The sequence below is a fragment of the Anguilla anguilla genome, chromosome 17, assembly GCF_013347855.1.
Source record: "Anguilla anguilla isolate fAngAng1 chromosome 17, fAngAng1.pri, whole genome shotgun sequence".
Taxonomy (NCBI): domain Eukaryota; kingdom Metazoa; phylum Chordata; class Actinopteri; order Anguilliformes; family Anguillidae; genus Anguilla; species Anguilla anguilla.
In genome coordinates, this window is record NC_049217.1 from 19,425,329 (window position 1) to 19,444,017 (window position 18,689).

Here is an 18,689-nt window from a genome sequence, read left to right on the forward strand (position 1 = left end):
TTACACCACTTATCTCGCGCTGTTATTCTGGAACCCAGCATTATGGAGGGTCTGTTCCAAATCACATTGTTCAACCCAGACATTCCATTCCACCCACCAATGGGACCCAGATGGCCAAAAGTGCTTACAAAATGTGTGCTGGACCATGTCCGGCATTCTGAATGATTTTGAGTTTTTTACCGTTAAGAGATCAAAGACCTCAGTACCCTACGCCTATCCAGAATTTACAAAAATTTTCAGCAGATTTTCAAAATGTAGACACAGGTATGCAAGCCTGTGACACTGCAGTAAATATGCACGATTACTGCAGTTTCCAAACAACCAACCAAACAATTACGTTTGGAAGTAGTTGGATACAATAACAGTAAAACATTCTGGAAAGCATCCATAGATAGATAGTGTCCTATAGGATGGGAGTGGTTAGAGATCTGGACGTGCGAGTCCAAGGCTGCAGGTTTGATTCCCAGTTGGAGCACTGCTGCTGTAGCCTTGAGCAAAAAAAATATTTCCCCTCACCTTCATAACTGTATTGTAGACTGAGATGAAGCTGGTGAACAGGTCCAAGTATCGGGTAGTGAAAACCAGTGCAAACAGCACCTGGCTCTTCCCTGAAATTCCTGGAACACACAATGAAGCAAACAATCCATGCTGAACCATAGCCTTTATATGGTGCTTAGAAGATTACAGTCCAAGAACTGCCAATGCTTTGTTTTCTATTTTAACCAGGTAGGCAAACTGACTCCATTCTCCTTCGCAGTACAGACTGCCAGTACAGGACCCAACATGAAGATCAGACTGTCAAAAGAAGGGGTTACGACGCGTCATCTTCTGAAACGCCCAAATTGCCACGTAAATACGGAACTGCCGTGTGAAAGGGATTCACTATTCCTCGAAAATCAATGTTGCCCAGCTTCACTACAAAACAGCTCACACGAGAGGTCTAATTTAGTTGTATTAAATATGATAGTCGTCATGCATACAGTACAAAAAAATCAGTTGTGTTGATCGTCATGTAGGTTTATCTATGTTTCAACTTTTAACGTTTGGTACTTACGCAAAGAACGTTTCCACAGCGGGCGAGGGTGACCGAATTTCCGTAGATATGAGTTAATGAGAACTTATTTTAAGAACACAATTAATCGTACAGCCCCTCTTCGCGCCGAGGGAATCGTTTGTATGTGTCGGATTATGGCCTCAAACGCTGTAGGTAGCAGTCCTATTGTAGCAGACACAGTATCATCCTGACTGCACACCTAAATCTCGAATTTGGATATTTTACCTGTCATGGACGGTTTTTTTTAATGAACGTAAAACAAATTCGTAGTCCACTTATCCAGATTCAACAGCAGTAGTAGGCTATACTCTGCGTTTTAAGTGCTTATTATTCACCGCGATAATATTAGTTTCGGTGTTTTTAAATACATTTGTTTGCCTTTTTGTATTTGCACCAAACCAAAAGTAAGTTCTTTCCATTAAGACGGACCCTGACCGGTGTCCCAGCCACCCAGCTACAGCGACTGGCGTTGCAAACAAAAAAGCTTTCGGTTACATCACATTAACAACTCTGTGATCAAAACAAACAAAAAAACATTACAAAGTTACATGTTACATACCTGCACATGACTTCGACCTCCAAATTTTGAGAAACAATATGATGATGGCAACAAGATGACACATGTCACCCAAGAGACGAAAAATGTTCATTCTGGCTCGATTTGTTTTCTCTGCAAAAACGAAACTTGCTGCCAAAAATGAACACAAAACAAAGTGCCGCTAAAGTAATGTTGCCATGCAGTGGCGCAAATTATATTCTTCCTTTGCTATCTCCGCCTAAAATGAAAAAAAACTGCAACGATTTTTTTCAAATAATATGCACAACCCAATATCCCTTTCGATATCCAACACTGCTCAACTTAAAATCGGAAAGTTTGATTTGTAAAGAAAAAAGGCAATTCCAACTCAGTTTCCCGAGCTTTTAAACTCAAACGTAAACGTAAAAAATATTCTAGATTTTCTGCATCTCTCACTCCACAACTTAAATCGCACAGCGTTTGCAGATGGGTGACGTGGCTGAAAAGTTGCAGAGAGTGAGTTCAGCGAACTCTCAAATTACACCCCTGCGCGAGGGTAGCCGACTTCACACTACGCGTCAGAGGAATCAACCGACACAAGACCGGCCTGGCCTTAAAGGGAAGGAGAGGGAACGCACTACTGAATATGTATCGCAGACAGTTATTAATTTATTTGCATGTATTATTTTAATATTGAATGATACGAAAAGAGGCACGTGAATTTTGGTTAACAAAACTAAAATGACATAGGCCTACAGGTGTAAAGTAGCCCACTGTCAACCAACTTGCAAATAAATGTTAATTAAACGGGATGTTTATCTAACTTTAAACATGGCTCCCACCTCACGCACTATTTTGCATGTTAAAGCATTGTGTCGTGGATGTAACGCAGACAACACACACAGCTGTCCACCATAAAATGTTCGCAAAGTCAACCCCTCAAATGAAGTGGATGGGAATTAGTACAAAGTCACTGCTGCAATAGACGCTTGTCGATTACCCGAAAGGTCTCACTTCAAACCACTAGATGTCGCCCAACCTCAGTGATTACTTATGAGCAAAGCGACGATTATTTTTGGTTTTTTAGTTAAACCAATATGATATGGATACACTCCAAACACTGACAATATATACATTTTTCTTTATACATTTTTCTTGTTTGATCTTTTTAAAATTAAACGCATTGAATTTGATTTCTATTAGAAAGGCAATTCAAAACATAGATTGAAAAACTAATAGGAACTGAAGTGATTTTGTAGCCCTTGAGGAGGACAGTTGGGTCAAAAAAACCCACGCTTCAAATTCTGCTTGATAATGAATAACCAATTTTGAAATTCTTCTGCTAGTAAAATCCTATAAATTTAGAACAACCCATTGAACAGGTTCAGCAAATGGGGGGGCGGGGACATGGTTAGTCGAGTGATAAGAGTTAAATTCCAAGTTTTGGAGTAATTTATTACAGGAGTACAAGTATGACATGGGAGTTATGCAAAGGCCACTTTTCCTTCAGCCCCTTTCTTATCATTGATGTAGCCTGCACTTTACCACCCATTTGTTTTACTGCATATAATTAACTGTCATTGTCTGTCATAGTCCGGGGCTGCGTTTCCCAGTTTTCGATGTACCTTAACGTTCTACGAAGGTTTCTAAGGTATACCTTTCAAAAGGAGCTCGCTTATCTGCGAGTGTTTCCCAGGCTATACCTTAGCAGTTGCCTAAGGGACAGTTTTAAAGGTACGTCGTAAGTTGGAGCTGGCCTTCACTGTGGTGCTTAAAAGTGTACCATTCGATGCCACGCGAACCGATTGTCTCACTCGTAAAGGCTTATGAATGACGTTTCAATACAACAAGTGTTGTCATAATCATTTTACTTCAATATAATATTGCAGAAGAGGAAGCTATGCCTACTAAAGATCAACTGCTAATCTCTTTAAGAGTCTAGATGACCTTGTGATAGTTTCAATAAATACATATAGGCTACAAAAGGTTAAATAAAGAGCATCAATCGGGACATATAAGCCATAGTCTGGGACTTCTTGGAAGCCCAGGAAAAAGGATATAGGCTACATATGGGTGAATTATTTTGTTCTTACTGAAACAAAGGTCTAATGTTAATTTGTTTTGTCACACAATACATAGGCAACGGTAGCAGCACTGATTCCCGCTCACTTTTCTCTGCAGTTATGGATAGGCCCAATACTTTATTACCATCATGATGGTGAAACGACAACATTCTCATGATGTGCTATGCACAGAAATGTTGTTTGGATAATTAATTTTCATGAAGTTAATATTAAACTATCTATGTCATTTGTGCATGCAGATGTAGGCTACTAGATGCGCACTGTAGTACATCTGTCAATTTGAAAAGCAAAATGCTGGCCTAATAAGGCTAAAACTGTAAGAGACAGCTATGAGTGCCTCAGACCACCCTTCTAAAGGTATACATTTCAGAAGGTATACCTTAGCTAAGGAGGCACTGGGAAACAGCTTGACAACTTAAGGAAGACCTTAAGGTAAACCTTACGATGCACGTAGCGCTAAGGAGGCGCTGGGAAACGCAGCCCAGATCTATATGTCCACTCTGGGCACTATGCTAAATAAGTTATTATTTGAATGAATAATTGATTGATTGACTGGTCCATTGGTCGACTGTGTCCAAATCAGAGAAAGGGAGGGACAGTGCAGGTGGCAGAGAGAGAGAGAGACAGAGACTGGGGGACAATGCAAGAGACACACTGTGCTGCCCTAATGAAAGTATGACGATGAGTAAAAGGCTATGGGAACTAATCTGACACTCAAGGAAGATTACTGGCTATTAATACGCACATAGAAACCCGTGGTCATCATCACCCAGGGAGCTAACAAGTCTAACGCTGACTCTCCCTGTCTCTGACCCTCACCCTCCACAATGTCTGGCCTGCCTCTATCTCTCTCTCTCTCTCTCTCTCTCTCTCTGTGACTGGGTATCCATATCTACCTCTGCTGGAAACCAGTTACCTTGGTGACATTAAGGCTAATCATACTCTCTCCGCCCTACAGCATGGGAACAGTCAGGGTTTTAAGCAAACAACCTAGCCCAGTATTTTATCAGGATAGCTAACCTTGAAATTGACTCTCAGCTCTTTGTTCCTGTCATTAACTCTCTGACTCCTCAAGGATGAACTCTTCTGACTTCCTCTCAGTATAAAACTGACTCCTTCCTCTTCCTCTTAATTTATCACCAATGCCTCCCTCTTCTCTTCCTTTTTTATATTCATCACTCTTTTTTTATGTGTCTAGACCTAGATCACCGTCTGACATTTGACATTGGCCCGTCCTAAAGTGAGCGAGGCAATGCTTGTGCCAGAAATCTCAGACTATAGCTCCACCCCTTCTCGCCTGTCATTCAAGTTTCTCTTTCTCCCATTCCCTGATACCTCCATCCGCTGTCTCTTATCCAGCTGTTTTTATCTTCCTCTCTTACTTTCCTGAAGGACACGTTGAATAAGTGCTGATTTGTCAGATTTTTTTTTCTGCCAATGTTTTATTCAAGCCATAATGGAATGGAAAAGTTTAACACCTCTCAGCGATTTGTATTCATGTCAGTTTTTTGTGTTGTATCACTGAAGCCCCCAAATACATCCTATAGTCTCTCATCAGCTCCCTTCGCCACAATGCACTCTTATCTCACACACTAATGATTACACTGAATTACATCTTCACTCGGGCCAGTATCTTCCTATTGCTGTGAATGCAATCATGAACACGCACAACTGCACCACAGCAAAGAAGCTGTGGACGTGCACAGATTGGGCACACACCCCTGTATAAATGCGGTCTGTTGGTGTACATGGAAAAAGTATATAATATATACTAATATTGCTATTACAAATAAACATGTGCACACCTGTTCTGTCCTTCATCAATTATGAATGAAGCCAGCAGGTAGTACCCATTGCCAGCTGAGGGCATAATAAATTCACAACACTCAATTGTGTAATTCAACTGTGGACAGAGGTTATATGGTTTATCATGACATAAAATTGTGATTCCATTGGGTTGAGTTATTTCCCACTATTGTTTTTTTTTTTTTTTTTTTGAGTGTTTTTTCTCTCCACTGCATGGGGAATTTTTACCTCTCTTGCTTTGTGGAATTCCTACTGGTTTCTGGCCAATTTTCCTTCTTCTCTCTGTAAAGTGTCTTTGTGACAGTGTGCTGTGAAAAAGCACTATTCAAAAATAAATTGATTAGATATTTTTTATTTACATTTTTTAAAAGTGTCACATCCTAAAAAGAAACGTAACACGCATACATGCATATCAACGATAAAAGATTCAATATTTTTTCCTTCGAGTCAATTGATGGGATGATCTTAGGTTTATAAGAAAAAAAATCTACCTGTACTAATAAATACTTTAATACTACATTTATTTTGGAGAAAAGAACCCAGCAATTCGTCTGTTACACACACATAAATTATTATTATATCTAATGAAGGGTGTGATGCAACAACGAAATACGTGGGCCGTACTGATGGAAAGGGCGAATGCACAACTAATGGGAAAAGCCGTCGACACACGTCAGGCACAGGCACAGGCACAGGGACAGGTACAAACATTACCCAAACGGAGACATAATCAAACTGACGAGCGCTCTCTGCCTCTCTCTCTCCATCACCCACACACTTAGGGACGGAGATGGATTGCGCATAGCGAGACGCCGCAAGGGAGCGAGTGCGCAAAAGTGGGGATTACAGTTTAGAAGACAGACAGTGAGTAGGTAGCGGAGGGCAACAAAGGACAAAAGAAAAAAATAGAAAAGGAAAAGAAAAAGAAAAAAACACCTCCCCTAAAAAAGAATAGTGAATAAGCAGCGGACCTGGCTGAGAAGAGAGAACTAATTTCATGGACAATTTTGTAGAAGGCGGATGTGAAAAAGGAATTTATATAAAGCAACTAACGCACCGCAGCTGCACTTCAGTACCTGCCTTCCGATACGAAGTAGGACTTTGGCATTTAACAGAGGAAATATAGTTATCAAACCGAATTGCAGTTTGCTGAAAAAAGAAAAGTAGCCTACTTTTGGCACACGAAAGGTGAGTGTTGATAATTCGTATGTTCTGTTGTCGGTAACTACCTACCTTGGCCAATCAGTGAGCATCACCATTGTCTTTAACCTGCCATTATAAAAAGTTCGCAATATAAAGCTATTTGTAAAATAGTTTTGAATAGCAATCCGTCACGGCCTATCTGCTGTTAAATTGTCATCTGTAACCAGATAATATCGTGGTGATATCTGCAGTAATAGGTTGCCATAAATAGGGTAACGGATGTCGTACCTGCAAGAAATAGTACAATCCTATCGTAGGAATATTAAAGGGCTAACTTCTCAAAACTTTTTCACGCGCTTTACTGAAATCGAGAGGAGAAAAGCATTTCTGCAGGTTGAGTTAGGAGGACTTTTGTCTCCAGATCAGCGTCGGTATTTCTATGGCGAGAAAATACCACAGTGATGGACAGTTAATATGAGCCGTATTTGACGTCGTTTATTTAATGAGGTTTGATATTACTTCAATAAGCCTTCCAAACACAATTTGCTGCCAGAATACTCAGGAATGTTTTAGGCTGAAAGCAACGAACCGAGAAATGTAACTGATGTTGGTAAAACTAAGGTGGTACAATTCTGCGCTGTAATATATCAATTCACTTTTCTGACCATACATATACAATTTAATCTGCTGATCATATGTGCATACATTTGTCCATATTTGTCTCTCCAACTTAGAAGAAAACTAGCTGATGATTCACTTGCGGAACCAGACTCAATATAGCCATATGAAAATAAGAGCATTAAAGCATTATAGCAGTGAACCACCGGTGAATGGTTGACAAAGAAGTCTGAGATGGGTCAATGAGAGTATGAAAGGAAGAATGGCTTAAGAAGACATGATGTAGAGAAAAGATGAGACAATGAGAAGGAAAATGAAGTGATTGATAAAGAGCTTCGTGACAAATGGAGATAGTAAACGATCCTGTGTGAGAGGAACGCACTTCATGGGAAAGGACGGAGTAAAGTATGAACAAACAAATAAATAAACAAGTAAATAAACCAGCGAGAACAGCTTGGCTGAAAATGAAAGAAAAGTTGATGTTATAATGAAGCGGGGGGATAATCCTCTGTTTGACCGAGCCATCGTAACCGTCAATCGGCATCTGTCCGTCATCTGCACCCGTCCGTCTGCCGCTGTCAGACCAGGATTATAGTTCGAAACTAAAGCAGGAACGCTTTACCATTCCAATGATATTCACTTCCTGAACTCCACTTCTGACCGAGTCATGCTCTACATTTCTAAAGATGTTTCCACGGGAACTGCCTCATGCAAAATGATGTCGTCATTAGACAGACAATGTATCCTAGAAAAACTATGGAAAGTCTATAGTTATATTTTGTGAAAATATTTCTATTTTTTTAGTTTGTAAACCTTTCAGATGATAGCCCTACAGGATAAAGCAGTGTGAATTTCAGCGGAAATTTGGCTATGTTTTAGATAAACAAAGGATCGAACCGTTTGTTTGACCAACCAGGTAATAGGCAAATAATTGAGAGGTCCCTCCAATCTTCCATGGAAAATGGGGGTGGGGGTGGGGGCTGTTTGAGGGCAGGGGATTGACGAATTAGTAAAATGTAGACTATATAGGCTATAAGCTAACCAAAGGAGATGGACAGCCAATTTGCCAGGCAGGAGACAACCAAAGCACCTTCTATAATGATAGACCTATTGAAGAGAGATTGATTTCATTTAAATGCACAGCACACATTTTATACGCACACAAACACAAAGATTGAGATGGTCAATAAGAAATCCATTTATTGTATTGCAGATGAGAACAGGAACACTCACAAAAATAAATTAATAACCATACAGATTGCAGAAGAAACCCCACATATCTATTAAGGAATTTATCTTTACACACAGGTACAGTTTAACAACAACACAACTGATGAGTTGATGTGTGTAAAAAAGAATAATTAAAAATGAAAAGGAATAAACATCCACAAAGAACCATGAGATTAATCACCAATCACCAATTGCCAATCAACAAATGCTTGATGCAGTAGTAACTGGCATTGTCATTATTTTTTAATGTTAAACTATGATGCCAAATTTATGTACTGACCTTCTATACCGTATACATACCTTCTGTGGTTGGTGATTTTCATGACTAATATTGGTGTCTAGTCTTGGCAGCAGAACATGCATTTGAATTAGAAATGTAATTTAACCAGCTATGTGAAAGGATTTCTGGAAACGGCTTTGAGAAACACACACACACATGCGCGCATACACACATACACACACACACACAAATGCAGAAAGGTCAAGAAGCCATCAGCATCATCAGCTGTTACCATAGGAACCATTCAATGCTTGTTATCTCCAGATAATACATTTCCGAAGCCCGCTTGGATTAGAAAGGTGTTACCAGTCATGTTCCCGTTAGTCTGGATTTATCCAACTTTAGAAAAAAGACGGCAATCCTGTGTCAGGCTCGATGAAAGCAGCTATTACACCAATGGATTTTTCTGTTTTTAAGATTCCTAGACCCTGTGGACCTTTCCCCCCACACTATCAGCCGTTAAGGACAAAGTGCATGAACTGGATTTAATGGAAGCTGAAATACTAGCGGGAAATATTGTGCCTATAAAAGTATAGTTCCAGTGCTCATTTAACTCTATACTTTATACCAGTGGTAACTACCCCTGTTCCTGAAGAGCTACCATCCTGTAGGTTTTCATTTCAACCCTAATTTAGCTCGATTCACTTCATTCTACTAATTAGCAGCTCAATGAGATCTCTGGCTGTTGAATGAGATGTGGTTTCTTAGGGATAGAGTCAAAACATACAGGATGGCAGATTTTCAGGAACAGGGTTGGTTACCGCGGCTCTATACTTCATACTAAACTATACCAATCTAAGAGGGGCCATGCTCGGTCAGCATAAAAAACACTCTGTCAGAGAGCCAATTTAAACACTGCAAATTTTACTGTGCAGAACAAAAAAAAAGAAAAAGACCTTTATATTCACATACGCTGTAGGTGGCCTGACGTGTCAAGGTGAATGCACAAAAATGTACAGGCATCGTGCGACATGTCCCCACCTCACACGTTTTCTGGGTCGTGCAATGGAAAGCACTCTCGGCTATGTCCCTGTGGAAATATGAAATCACCGCACACGTCCAGGCTTAAAGCTGCGGGAGCGCACGACTAAAGATACCTCACTCACCCATCGATGATCCCTGCTATTTATAGGAGCCCTGCAGGTCACTGCATTGTAAATAATCCCAAAATGTATCATACAGATGAACACGAATCAAGTCAGACCTCTGCGCTCACAATCTTGATTACAGCGATGTTACTGGTGATGTCAAGCGATGGATTACATTTTAATATAGCGGCGAACGTGCTTCAGTTCACAAGGTTGGTTTTATAACAGCAGGCTGAGCTGCTGTTATGACGCAGAGCTTTCGGTGAATAACACCGAATGAATTTGGCTAGTTTGTGCTTTACTTTGAGAGGCAATGTGCTCCGCACCATTGCAGATTTCTCAAGCGGCCATACGTCTGCGCAAAGGTCATCCTGTGATGTCACAATGTTAATCTCTGCAGCTTTTTAAATGTTTTTTATCACAACACATCAGAAAGAAAAATGGACATCTACTTACCCTTAGAGTGAATGTTGATGTTCTTCGGCATTTACATCACAAGTTTCACATCCTGCAAAATAAAAATAAATCATGTGTAATATTTCAGTTGCGTCCCTGGAGAAGGGAGCCATAACGATGTTCTGTTCATTCTAGGGTGCGTATTCTTGTGTAAGCCACGTGATTAAGTGGATTAGAGATTGCTGTAGGCATTTTACTGCTACTTTGCTTAACACAACCATTTACTGTCACGGCAACATCACCGTCCTCTTACGCCACATCTAGCATTACCGCCTGCCTCAGCTAGAACAGGTGCAGGTTCTACTATCGATTCAGCCAACCTGTCAATCTTGTATTCGGCGGATTGCTCTTTCTTCTGACCTGGGTAATTTCAGGCTATGACAGAAGAGGCGATCAAACTCCCTAGGAATGCTTAGGCTGAATACAGCTGGATACAGCAGATGGTGGGGTGGGGGAGGGGGGGGGGGGGTAATAGGTTGGCATCCTAAATCCACATCCCTTTGTTCACCTATTTCTTTTCCCACATTTCTGCTGAAATTTCAGGTCGGTCTTAAGAGGCCTGTGCGATGTCACTGGGATGTACCTTTCATATCTCTGTTAGAGAGCTGAGATTAGGAGAAGGGCTATTAATCTGCAATTTAAAGGATGTGGAGGCCTGAATGCCCATGTATCGCCAAGCATCAGCTGGAGTGGTGTAAAACACACTGCCATTGGACCGTGGAGCAGAGGAAAAGCATTCTCTGGAGTGATGAATCATGCTTCACTATCTGGCACTATCTCACATCAATCTGGGTTTGGAGGAATGCATAGCGCCAAGTATACTTGCCCGAATAATTTGGAGAAGGCACTTTCCTGTTTCAGCATGACAATTCTCCTGTGCACAAAGCAAGGTCCTTAAAGAAATGATTTGCTGAGTTTGGTGGGGAACTTGACTGGCCTGCACAGAGCCCTGACATCTACCCCAACAAACACCTTTGGGATGAACTGGAATGCCGACTGCGAGCCCAGCCTTACGACCCTACATCAGTGCCCAACCTCACTAGTGCTCTTGTGGCTGAATGGAAGTGCATCCTTGCAGCCATGTTCCAAACCCCCCGCCCCCACCATTTAATGTACTTTTGATGTGTGACATCAGCCACAGTCACAGTGTGTTTCTCTAACGGCTCCCTTCATTTACCTCTCCATGACTCACTCTGGAGTGCTCTCTCCTCCCCACACACAGACTATAGAGCCTCTCCATCTCTCTCCATCCCACCAGCAATTTCAAACCTGCCACGAGCCAGGTTCCCATGGAAACCACAAATTACCGGCCATCCACGAACAGCCCTGGGGGGGGGGGGTCCTCTGTATGAGATACCCTGACTCTGGCAGACAGGCTGCATATATCTGTATGCCTGTGTGTGTATTTCAGTTGTAGTGTAAGTATGAGATAGAAGGATGAAGGCTGCATTTACTACATAGGGCTGTTCTGTGAATTGTAGGTATTATGTCGCCAGGATTATGAAGGGGATTTTTTTTAAAGATAAGACAGTTGCATAATCATAGAAACAACCTTGAGCTGATTTCTTACAATGCAAGATTGCTGGGCAGTTGAAGATTTGTGGAGCTCAAAAAAAAAGTCTGTTTCTGTTGCAAACCTGTGCATCCTGTGTGTTCATTTACTACAGAACCGAAGCACAGGGCCCACCTGGATTTAGTCTCAGATTGGTCCAAGTGCTAATTAATTACCGACTGAAAGGTGCAACTGGATTACACATTACACATTTGGATCAATGAAAAGTTGGAAGACCTGGTCCTGTGAACCTTGTCAGGATATAAAATCACACAAAAAAGGTATTTGAAGAAAATCACAGCGGAGTGCTTGGTCGGAGATAATTACTGGCAGTTTCACTTTCCTCACAGAACTAACCACAAAATAATTTTTAAAAGTCAGTTTTTCCATCCCAGTGTTTATTTAAATATTTTTGACATACAGTGGTGGCAGTAGAACAAGGCAGGTAGCTTTAATATCCCCTGTCCTCTCCCGAGCGGTCCAGAAATACTAATTTATCATGAAGAGCAGACAGCCCATTGAGTTTCCAGCAGTCGGTTTGGTGTAATGTAGATATAGGTCCAAAGAAATGTATGCTAGTATGCTGCCCTCAGGGCAGAACTCCCATCAGCCCTTGCTCTAATGGCTGGATCACACAGGAGTCAGGGGAGCTTGTGATGCAGGGATTCTGGACCACGAGGGTAGGTACCGGAGTTGGTCTGCTCAAATTTAGTTGATGCGTTCAGAGCCTCTTCATCCAGCCAAAGCCAAACCTCTTTTATGGTCTATGCAGGACCTTACTTACTATACTACAACCACAAATACAGCTACAACTGCAACTGCAAACAATAATAAAAATAATTATAGATTCAAAAAACTGTCTTCAATAAAAAAAGGAAGGCTTTAACATCATCTTCTGTAGCCCTGCCAAGCCATCTTCTCTAAACACAGCTGAGGGAAGTAGACTCACAGTCATTACTTGGCGGTGTAAGTTTAACAGGCTCAGTTCCCTGGGAGCCAGTGCATGCCACTACAATGAATTCACCACACTGAGAACCTTTAGGGAGTGCAGGGAAGGGATGAGGTAGTCCACAGGAGACATGCTGACTTATTCAACAGTAAAACCTATACTGGGACATGGAGGGATGGGAGTTAAAAATGACCTCAAAATGGTGGGACGATCAGGCTGTAGGACAGATGTACTGGTTGACTGTGATAAGCCATAAGTACAGCAGACATTTGTTCATGGAATGTGACCTCAAAAGAATGGAAATTCATGAAGCATTGGATTTGTGTTTAATTTGTGTGTAATTATTTGGCTGTAAATATATCTTATTGAGCTGATTTGTTATAAGAGCCTTTACTGCTGCAGTTCTCCATGCTATATTATGATACTGGCCTTTATGTTATGTAAACCCTGGTAATCTAATTAAGCATGTGTCTGTTCACTTAAATATGACGCACAATTAGACAGGACGGTAACAGGAGGGACTTTGACGGTGTGTGTGTGTGTGTGTCTCTCAGCGGAGTTTGCGTGGCTGTGGTTCTACATACACATCTGCACCTGGGATGCCTGTGCCTCTCCATGTGTTGTGTTAGTGCCAGTCATGCTTGCCTGAATCATGTGTGTTAATCTAACCACAAACACTGACATCACAGCAAAGCACATACTTTCCCTGAAAGCCAGTTTTCACCAATTTTCCACCAAAGTTCTCCAGCCTGTGAGCAGAAACATAATGAAGTGTTGTCCATAGATGGCACTGACTGCCCACCCACTCCACCCCACCCCCAACCCCTGCTTTGCCTTTTCCCTTACCTTGTGACCACTTCACCTTGTGTGCAGTGTTTGAATCCATCTGGTTTCAATCGTGAATCATGGACTGGCTAATTATTACACCTAATGAAACGGGATGGATCTGTTCCTCTTGCTGAGAGGTTTTTGTGCTGGAATATCTGAGGTTTGGAGTCGCACCTGAAAGCTGCACTCACAACTGATCTGAATCTGCTTTCTACCCACTCTCTACCCTTCTCTCTCTACTTCTCTCTCTCTCCTTCTCCCCCTCTCTCGCCTGTAGTGGTGTCCTCAGGAGTTGTTGTCCCTGCTGCTGGTTTCCATGCTGACCCCCAATCTTTGCTTTACTCTGTCAGAGGTTACCTTCCCTCCCACCCCCGAGTTTGCTTCAGCAGAGCAAGAGCCCCATGGTCACAGGCGCCATGGGAACAGTACGAGTCACCAGGTGAGGATGTGGCTATCGGCACACAGTGTGCCATAACGTCACCAGAAGACTAAGTCACTTTTTGTTGTTCTGCTCTTCTCAGCCTCAGAGCTGGAAAAACATAAATGGCTGCATATTAAATCAGTTCCGGGAATGAGTGAGAGGCTCATTGGCTCAGGTATAATCCTTAAATCCACAGTGACCATAATCCTTGGCACATCCACACCCCTCTCTGTCTCAGGTAATCCTTTTCTGGTGGAGGGGACCGAGTAAGAGTCTGGTCCACAGTCCTAGGTACGAGTAGGAGGTCGAGGATAGAGCGGAAAAGTGGGAGAAGCCCATTTACATACCCCTTCCTCCACCATCACTTTTCTCCATCTCTCTCTTTCCCATGCTGTGAAATGTCTCTGTCTGCATTTACATAAGAATCCCTTAGTGAAAGAGATATGGGTTTAACCAATCTTCCTCTTAGTCTGTGTGACATTAGTGTGTTATTTCATGCTAGTTTGAACATGGAAACACAAATAATCTCATTCAAATCAATGCATGCTGTTGCATGTCCTTGGCAAAGCCTTATATGTCCAAAATAAATAGTTTAAGAAATATATTGCATTAGATTTGTGTACTATTAAATGCATGGTGTTTTGAATAAACTTATTAATTACAATGCCACAAAGATTTGACAGTACATTTGGTTAGTGAAGATTTGTGTACAACAATGACAAAAAAGGAGAAATGATTCTATGGCACTTACAATTTGTCGGTTTTCTTTGTCCCTAAACCTCAAATTACACCCTCCTCTCCTTTCCTCCCATACAGATATAGCATTGTGTCCACGGACGAGGAAGGCCTCAAAATCTCCACTCTTGGGCTCCACAACGGCCAAAGCTCCCAGACTCGCCACCAGCACTCCCTGGGCAGGGCAGGAGGAGAAGGAGGTGGAGGCGTTGGGGGTAGAGGCGAAGGTGGAGGGGAGGCGTCCATCCCGCTGCGAGGGATGGAGAGCAGCTACAATGGCAAGATCTCAACCACGGGGCCCAGCCAACCAAGGAACCGCTTTGTCAAGAAGAATGGGCAGTGCAATGTGGTCTTCACTAACATGGAGGACAAGCCTCGGCGCTACCTGGCTGACATCTTCACCACATGCGTGGACATCCGCTGGAGGTACCTGATGCTTATCTTCTCCTCCACATTCCTGGTGTCCTGGTTTTTCTTTGGGGTGGTGTTCTGGTGGGTGTCCAAGGCCCATGGAGACTTTGACTCACACCCGGGTCAGGGTCCCATTCTGGGGGAGGGCGGCGTAGGTGGACCTGGAGGGGTCTCGAGTGAAACAGGCGGAAAGCAGTGGAGGCCATGTCTCCTTCATGTGCAGGGTTTTGTGGGAGCCTTCCTGTTCTCCATTGAGACCCAGACCACCATAGGTTATGGTTGGAGGTGCGTGACAGAGGAGTGTCCAGTTGCCGTAGTGACAGTGGTGGTTCAGTCCATCGTGGGCTGCATCATTGAATCTTTTATGATTGGCACCATCATGGCCAAAATGGCGCGACCCAAGAAGAGGGCCCAGACCCTGCTGTTTTCCACCAACGCGGTCATCGCCCTGCGGGACGGCAAGCTGTGCCTCATGTGGCGGGTGGGAAACCTACGGAAGAGCCACATCGTGGAGGCCCACGTCCGTGCCCAGTTCATCAAGCCCTACGTCACGGCGGAGGGAGAGTACATCCCCCTGGAACAGACTGACATGAACGTGGGCTACGACCAGGGCATAGACAGACTCTTCCTCGTTTCCCCGCTCATCATTGTCCACGAAATTGACGAGGAGAGCCCACTCTACAGCATGAGTCGGGATGACCTGGAGAGCAATGACTTTGAGATTGTGGTGATCCTGGAAGGGATGGTGGAGGCGACCGCCATGACCACCCAGGCCCGCAGCTCCTACCTTGCCCGGGAGATCCTCTGGGGTCGCAGGTTTGAGCCTGTGGTCTACGAGGACCGTGACCGCTACCAGGTGGATTACTCCCGATTCCACCTGACCTATGAGGTTCCGTCCATGCCACACTGCAGCGCCAAGGAGCTCAGCGAAATGGCCAGCCGGTCCCCCTTTGCCTCCTCCCACTCCTCATCTCCTGGCAGCCCCAAAACCTCCCAACTCCTCTTACCCCCTCTCTCTCCAAGCGCCTTCTGCTATGAGAATGAGGTGGCCTTGTGCAGCAGGGAAGATGAGGTTGGGGAAAGGGATGGCAGGGAAGGGGGGAAGAGGACAATTGTTGCAGTCGATTTCCAGGAGAGGTTTAAGGATGAGGCCAACGACATGCTGTGTGTCTTTGACGTGGACAGCCAGAGGGAGCTCGACAAGCTGCAGACCGCCATACCTCTTGACCCACTGAACTACAGGGCGGAGTCTGAGATCTGAGGCTCAACTCCTCCCCTCAAACCCCATCCCCTTGTCCACAGAGACCCATCTGAAGGTCTCACTCAAGAAATGGGCATTCCTGCTCTTAATTTGCACTTTATGCATGTCTGTGTCCCAAAGCTTTCACCAGTATTTTCCCTACACTACCTTCTTTCCACAGAACAGATGTAAATCATCTCTCCTACCCTGTACTCTCAGCCTGTCTGACCCTACTTCTGTCCTACTGATTGGCTCCCGCAGCTCAGCTGTTTCTCTCTGCAGCAGAGAGGTGGGCGTGGCCACTCTACCGCACTCATCAGGTTTGGTCATCATTCAGGTCGTGCCAGTTGCTGTATTGTGGCTGTAAATAGGTCATTGCTGACCGTCAGACCCCAGGGAGAGAAGCACTATAGAGGCACTAAATCCTTCCATACTGACCAAACTGCAGCATGGTGAAAGAACTCCAAGCTCAGTGAGATTTGCAACTGAAATTCTGAGCACAAATATGTAGTCAGTGACCATGTGGGTTCCTTCCTTTCCTCCTGTATCGCTGTATCAGTGATATTATGGGATGTACACAGGGAGCAATACTCAGTTTTGGCATTTTTCACTCACCCCAAACAGACATACGCACAAAGGCTTCTATTAGTTGGAGATTTTAATCACAAACCAGGCCCAGGGCAAGGGTGGGGCAGAGATTACAATCGCTGCCCAAAAGTTGCCCAGTGGCCCAAAACTGGACCGGTCCATCTGGCAGAATCACTAGACTATCACTAGACTGCGGATGTACTGGTGTGGAGGGCGGGAGGGTCCATGTTCATGGCCCTTCTGAAGACAGAGGAAAGACTCCGATAACTACAGTATCACTGCATTAGGATAAGTGGGAGATGGCTAGGCAGCTAGGCACCCAAAACCACCCCACAGATTTCATGGAGACACGACAGATACAGATGTACTGTAGTATTGTCAGCCAATCTGAAAAAATCGGACTATTCTTCATGTAAATCAGGACATGGATTTAAGACAGACCTTTTTAAGACATGTTTACATGTGCATATAAACATACACACAAACACAAAAGGAAATACAATCTTTACAACATTTTCCTTTCATGAAGGGAATAAAAAAACTACAAACATTCTGCAGACAACCTTCAGCTTCAAATCTTTAACAGATAAGAGTTAAAATGGGATAAATTTCAGTTTGTTTGATAATTAAAAGCAAACAAAAAATGGCAGCAACATTTACTTAAGCTAGTAGATTATGAAAATAATTACATAGAAAAGGTATTTTTGACACTACATGCCAAGATCAGTTGTCCCAGAATTCCACCAATTCCAAAACATTGTTAGGTATGTCTAAGGATTGCCATTTTTATTTTTTGTGTCACTTCATCACAGTCCACCTTCCTGAAAGTGCAGTCCACCTACCTGACAGACAAAGGGATCCCAGCACCGTTTAGAGACTAAACACAACAACCTATTTTAGAGCAGGTCAAATAGACATTTTGTTCAAAGCTTTTCTGCCTATTCAAAGCAGTGGCAGTACAATTTCAGTTTTTGGTTCAATTTTGAAAATACAGCACCCAGAACTGGGTGGTGCTAGAGGATACCTTCAGACCTCCATAATGGTTATTCTCACTTGGTCATTGACTCCTGTCTGCTTTCCTCCCAGATGCAAAAGCCGGCCTTCTGAGGATGATCTATGAATAGAAAGGTGTGTGACTTTTTTACCAAGCTGCATAACCAAATTAAACATGTCTAATTGCAACTGTATGTCTTTCCTAATGTATGCATAGTTTACACTGAGTTAAATATAATGAAACCCACAGTCAAAACAATAACAAACCACTGCACAGTAAAAATAATTTCCATAAAAACATGGTGAGCGGAGTCTAAGCCCATGGAATGTAGTTTGCGCTCAGCTAAATTTAATAGGGATGTGTAATATAGGAATTTAATAGGACTGCATTAAAGTACTGTATGCCTATCAGGCTTATTTGTTTGTTTGGTACCAAACTGTAAGTGTCAAAACTGGTCTCTAGGAGTCTCTAGAGGTTTTTTTTTCTGAAACAAATGTAAATATTAGTTTTTAAAAATGCGAAATAATATACAGTATATTTTTGGAAACACTTCTTATGTTGTTCGTCTGTCTGAAGTCCAGGTTCCTTTTTGTTCTTCGTGAAACAAACTTCTTTCCATTTTTATTAATCCTCCAATGTGAATTTATTTTTGTCTTTTATACCCCACCTGTGTGTGTAAATAAGATAAGTATTTG

The 18,689-nt window shown here is 42.8% G+C and overlaps 2 protein-coding genes across 3 annotated transcripts in view; one reads left to right on the top strand and one right to left on the bottom strand.

The window, feature by feature from the left end:
• Window positions 1–18,689, bottom strand: part of kdelr3 (KDEL endoplasmic reticulum protein retention receptor 3) — a 42,327-nt gene that overhangs the window by 3,099 nt on the left and 20,539 nt on the right. The window contains exons 2-3 of one of the 2 annotated variants that reach the window (XM_035398069.1): window positions 10,277–10,328; window positions 517–617 (exon numbers count right to left, since the gene is read on the bottom strand). In XM_035398069.1, the coding sequence (XP_035253960.1) occupies window positions 517–617; window positions 10,277–10,307 (132 nt within the window). In that variant the 5' untranslated portion in view covers window positions 10,308–10,328. Of the gene's footprint in view, window positions 1–516; window positions 618–1,613; window positions 2,153–10,276; window positions 10,329–18,689 lie in introns of those variants that run through there. The other variant, XM_035398068.1, reaches the window with a different exon arrangement.
• On the top strand, window positions 6,555–18,473 carry LOC118216673 (inward rectifier potassium channel 4-like). Its single transcript, XM_035398062.1, has 3 exons — window positions 6,555–6,649; window positions 13,883–14,044; window positions 14,843–18,473. The coding sequence occupies exons 2-3, from the start codon at window positions 14,007–14,009 to the stop codon at window positions 16,431–16,433; spliced, it is 1,629 nt and encodes a 542-aa protein (XP_035253953.1). The 5' UTR covers window positions 6,555–6,649; window positions 13,883–14,006; the 3' UTR covers window positions 16,434–18,473.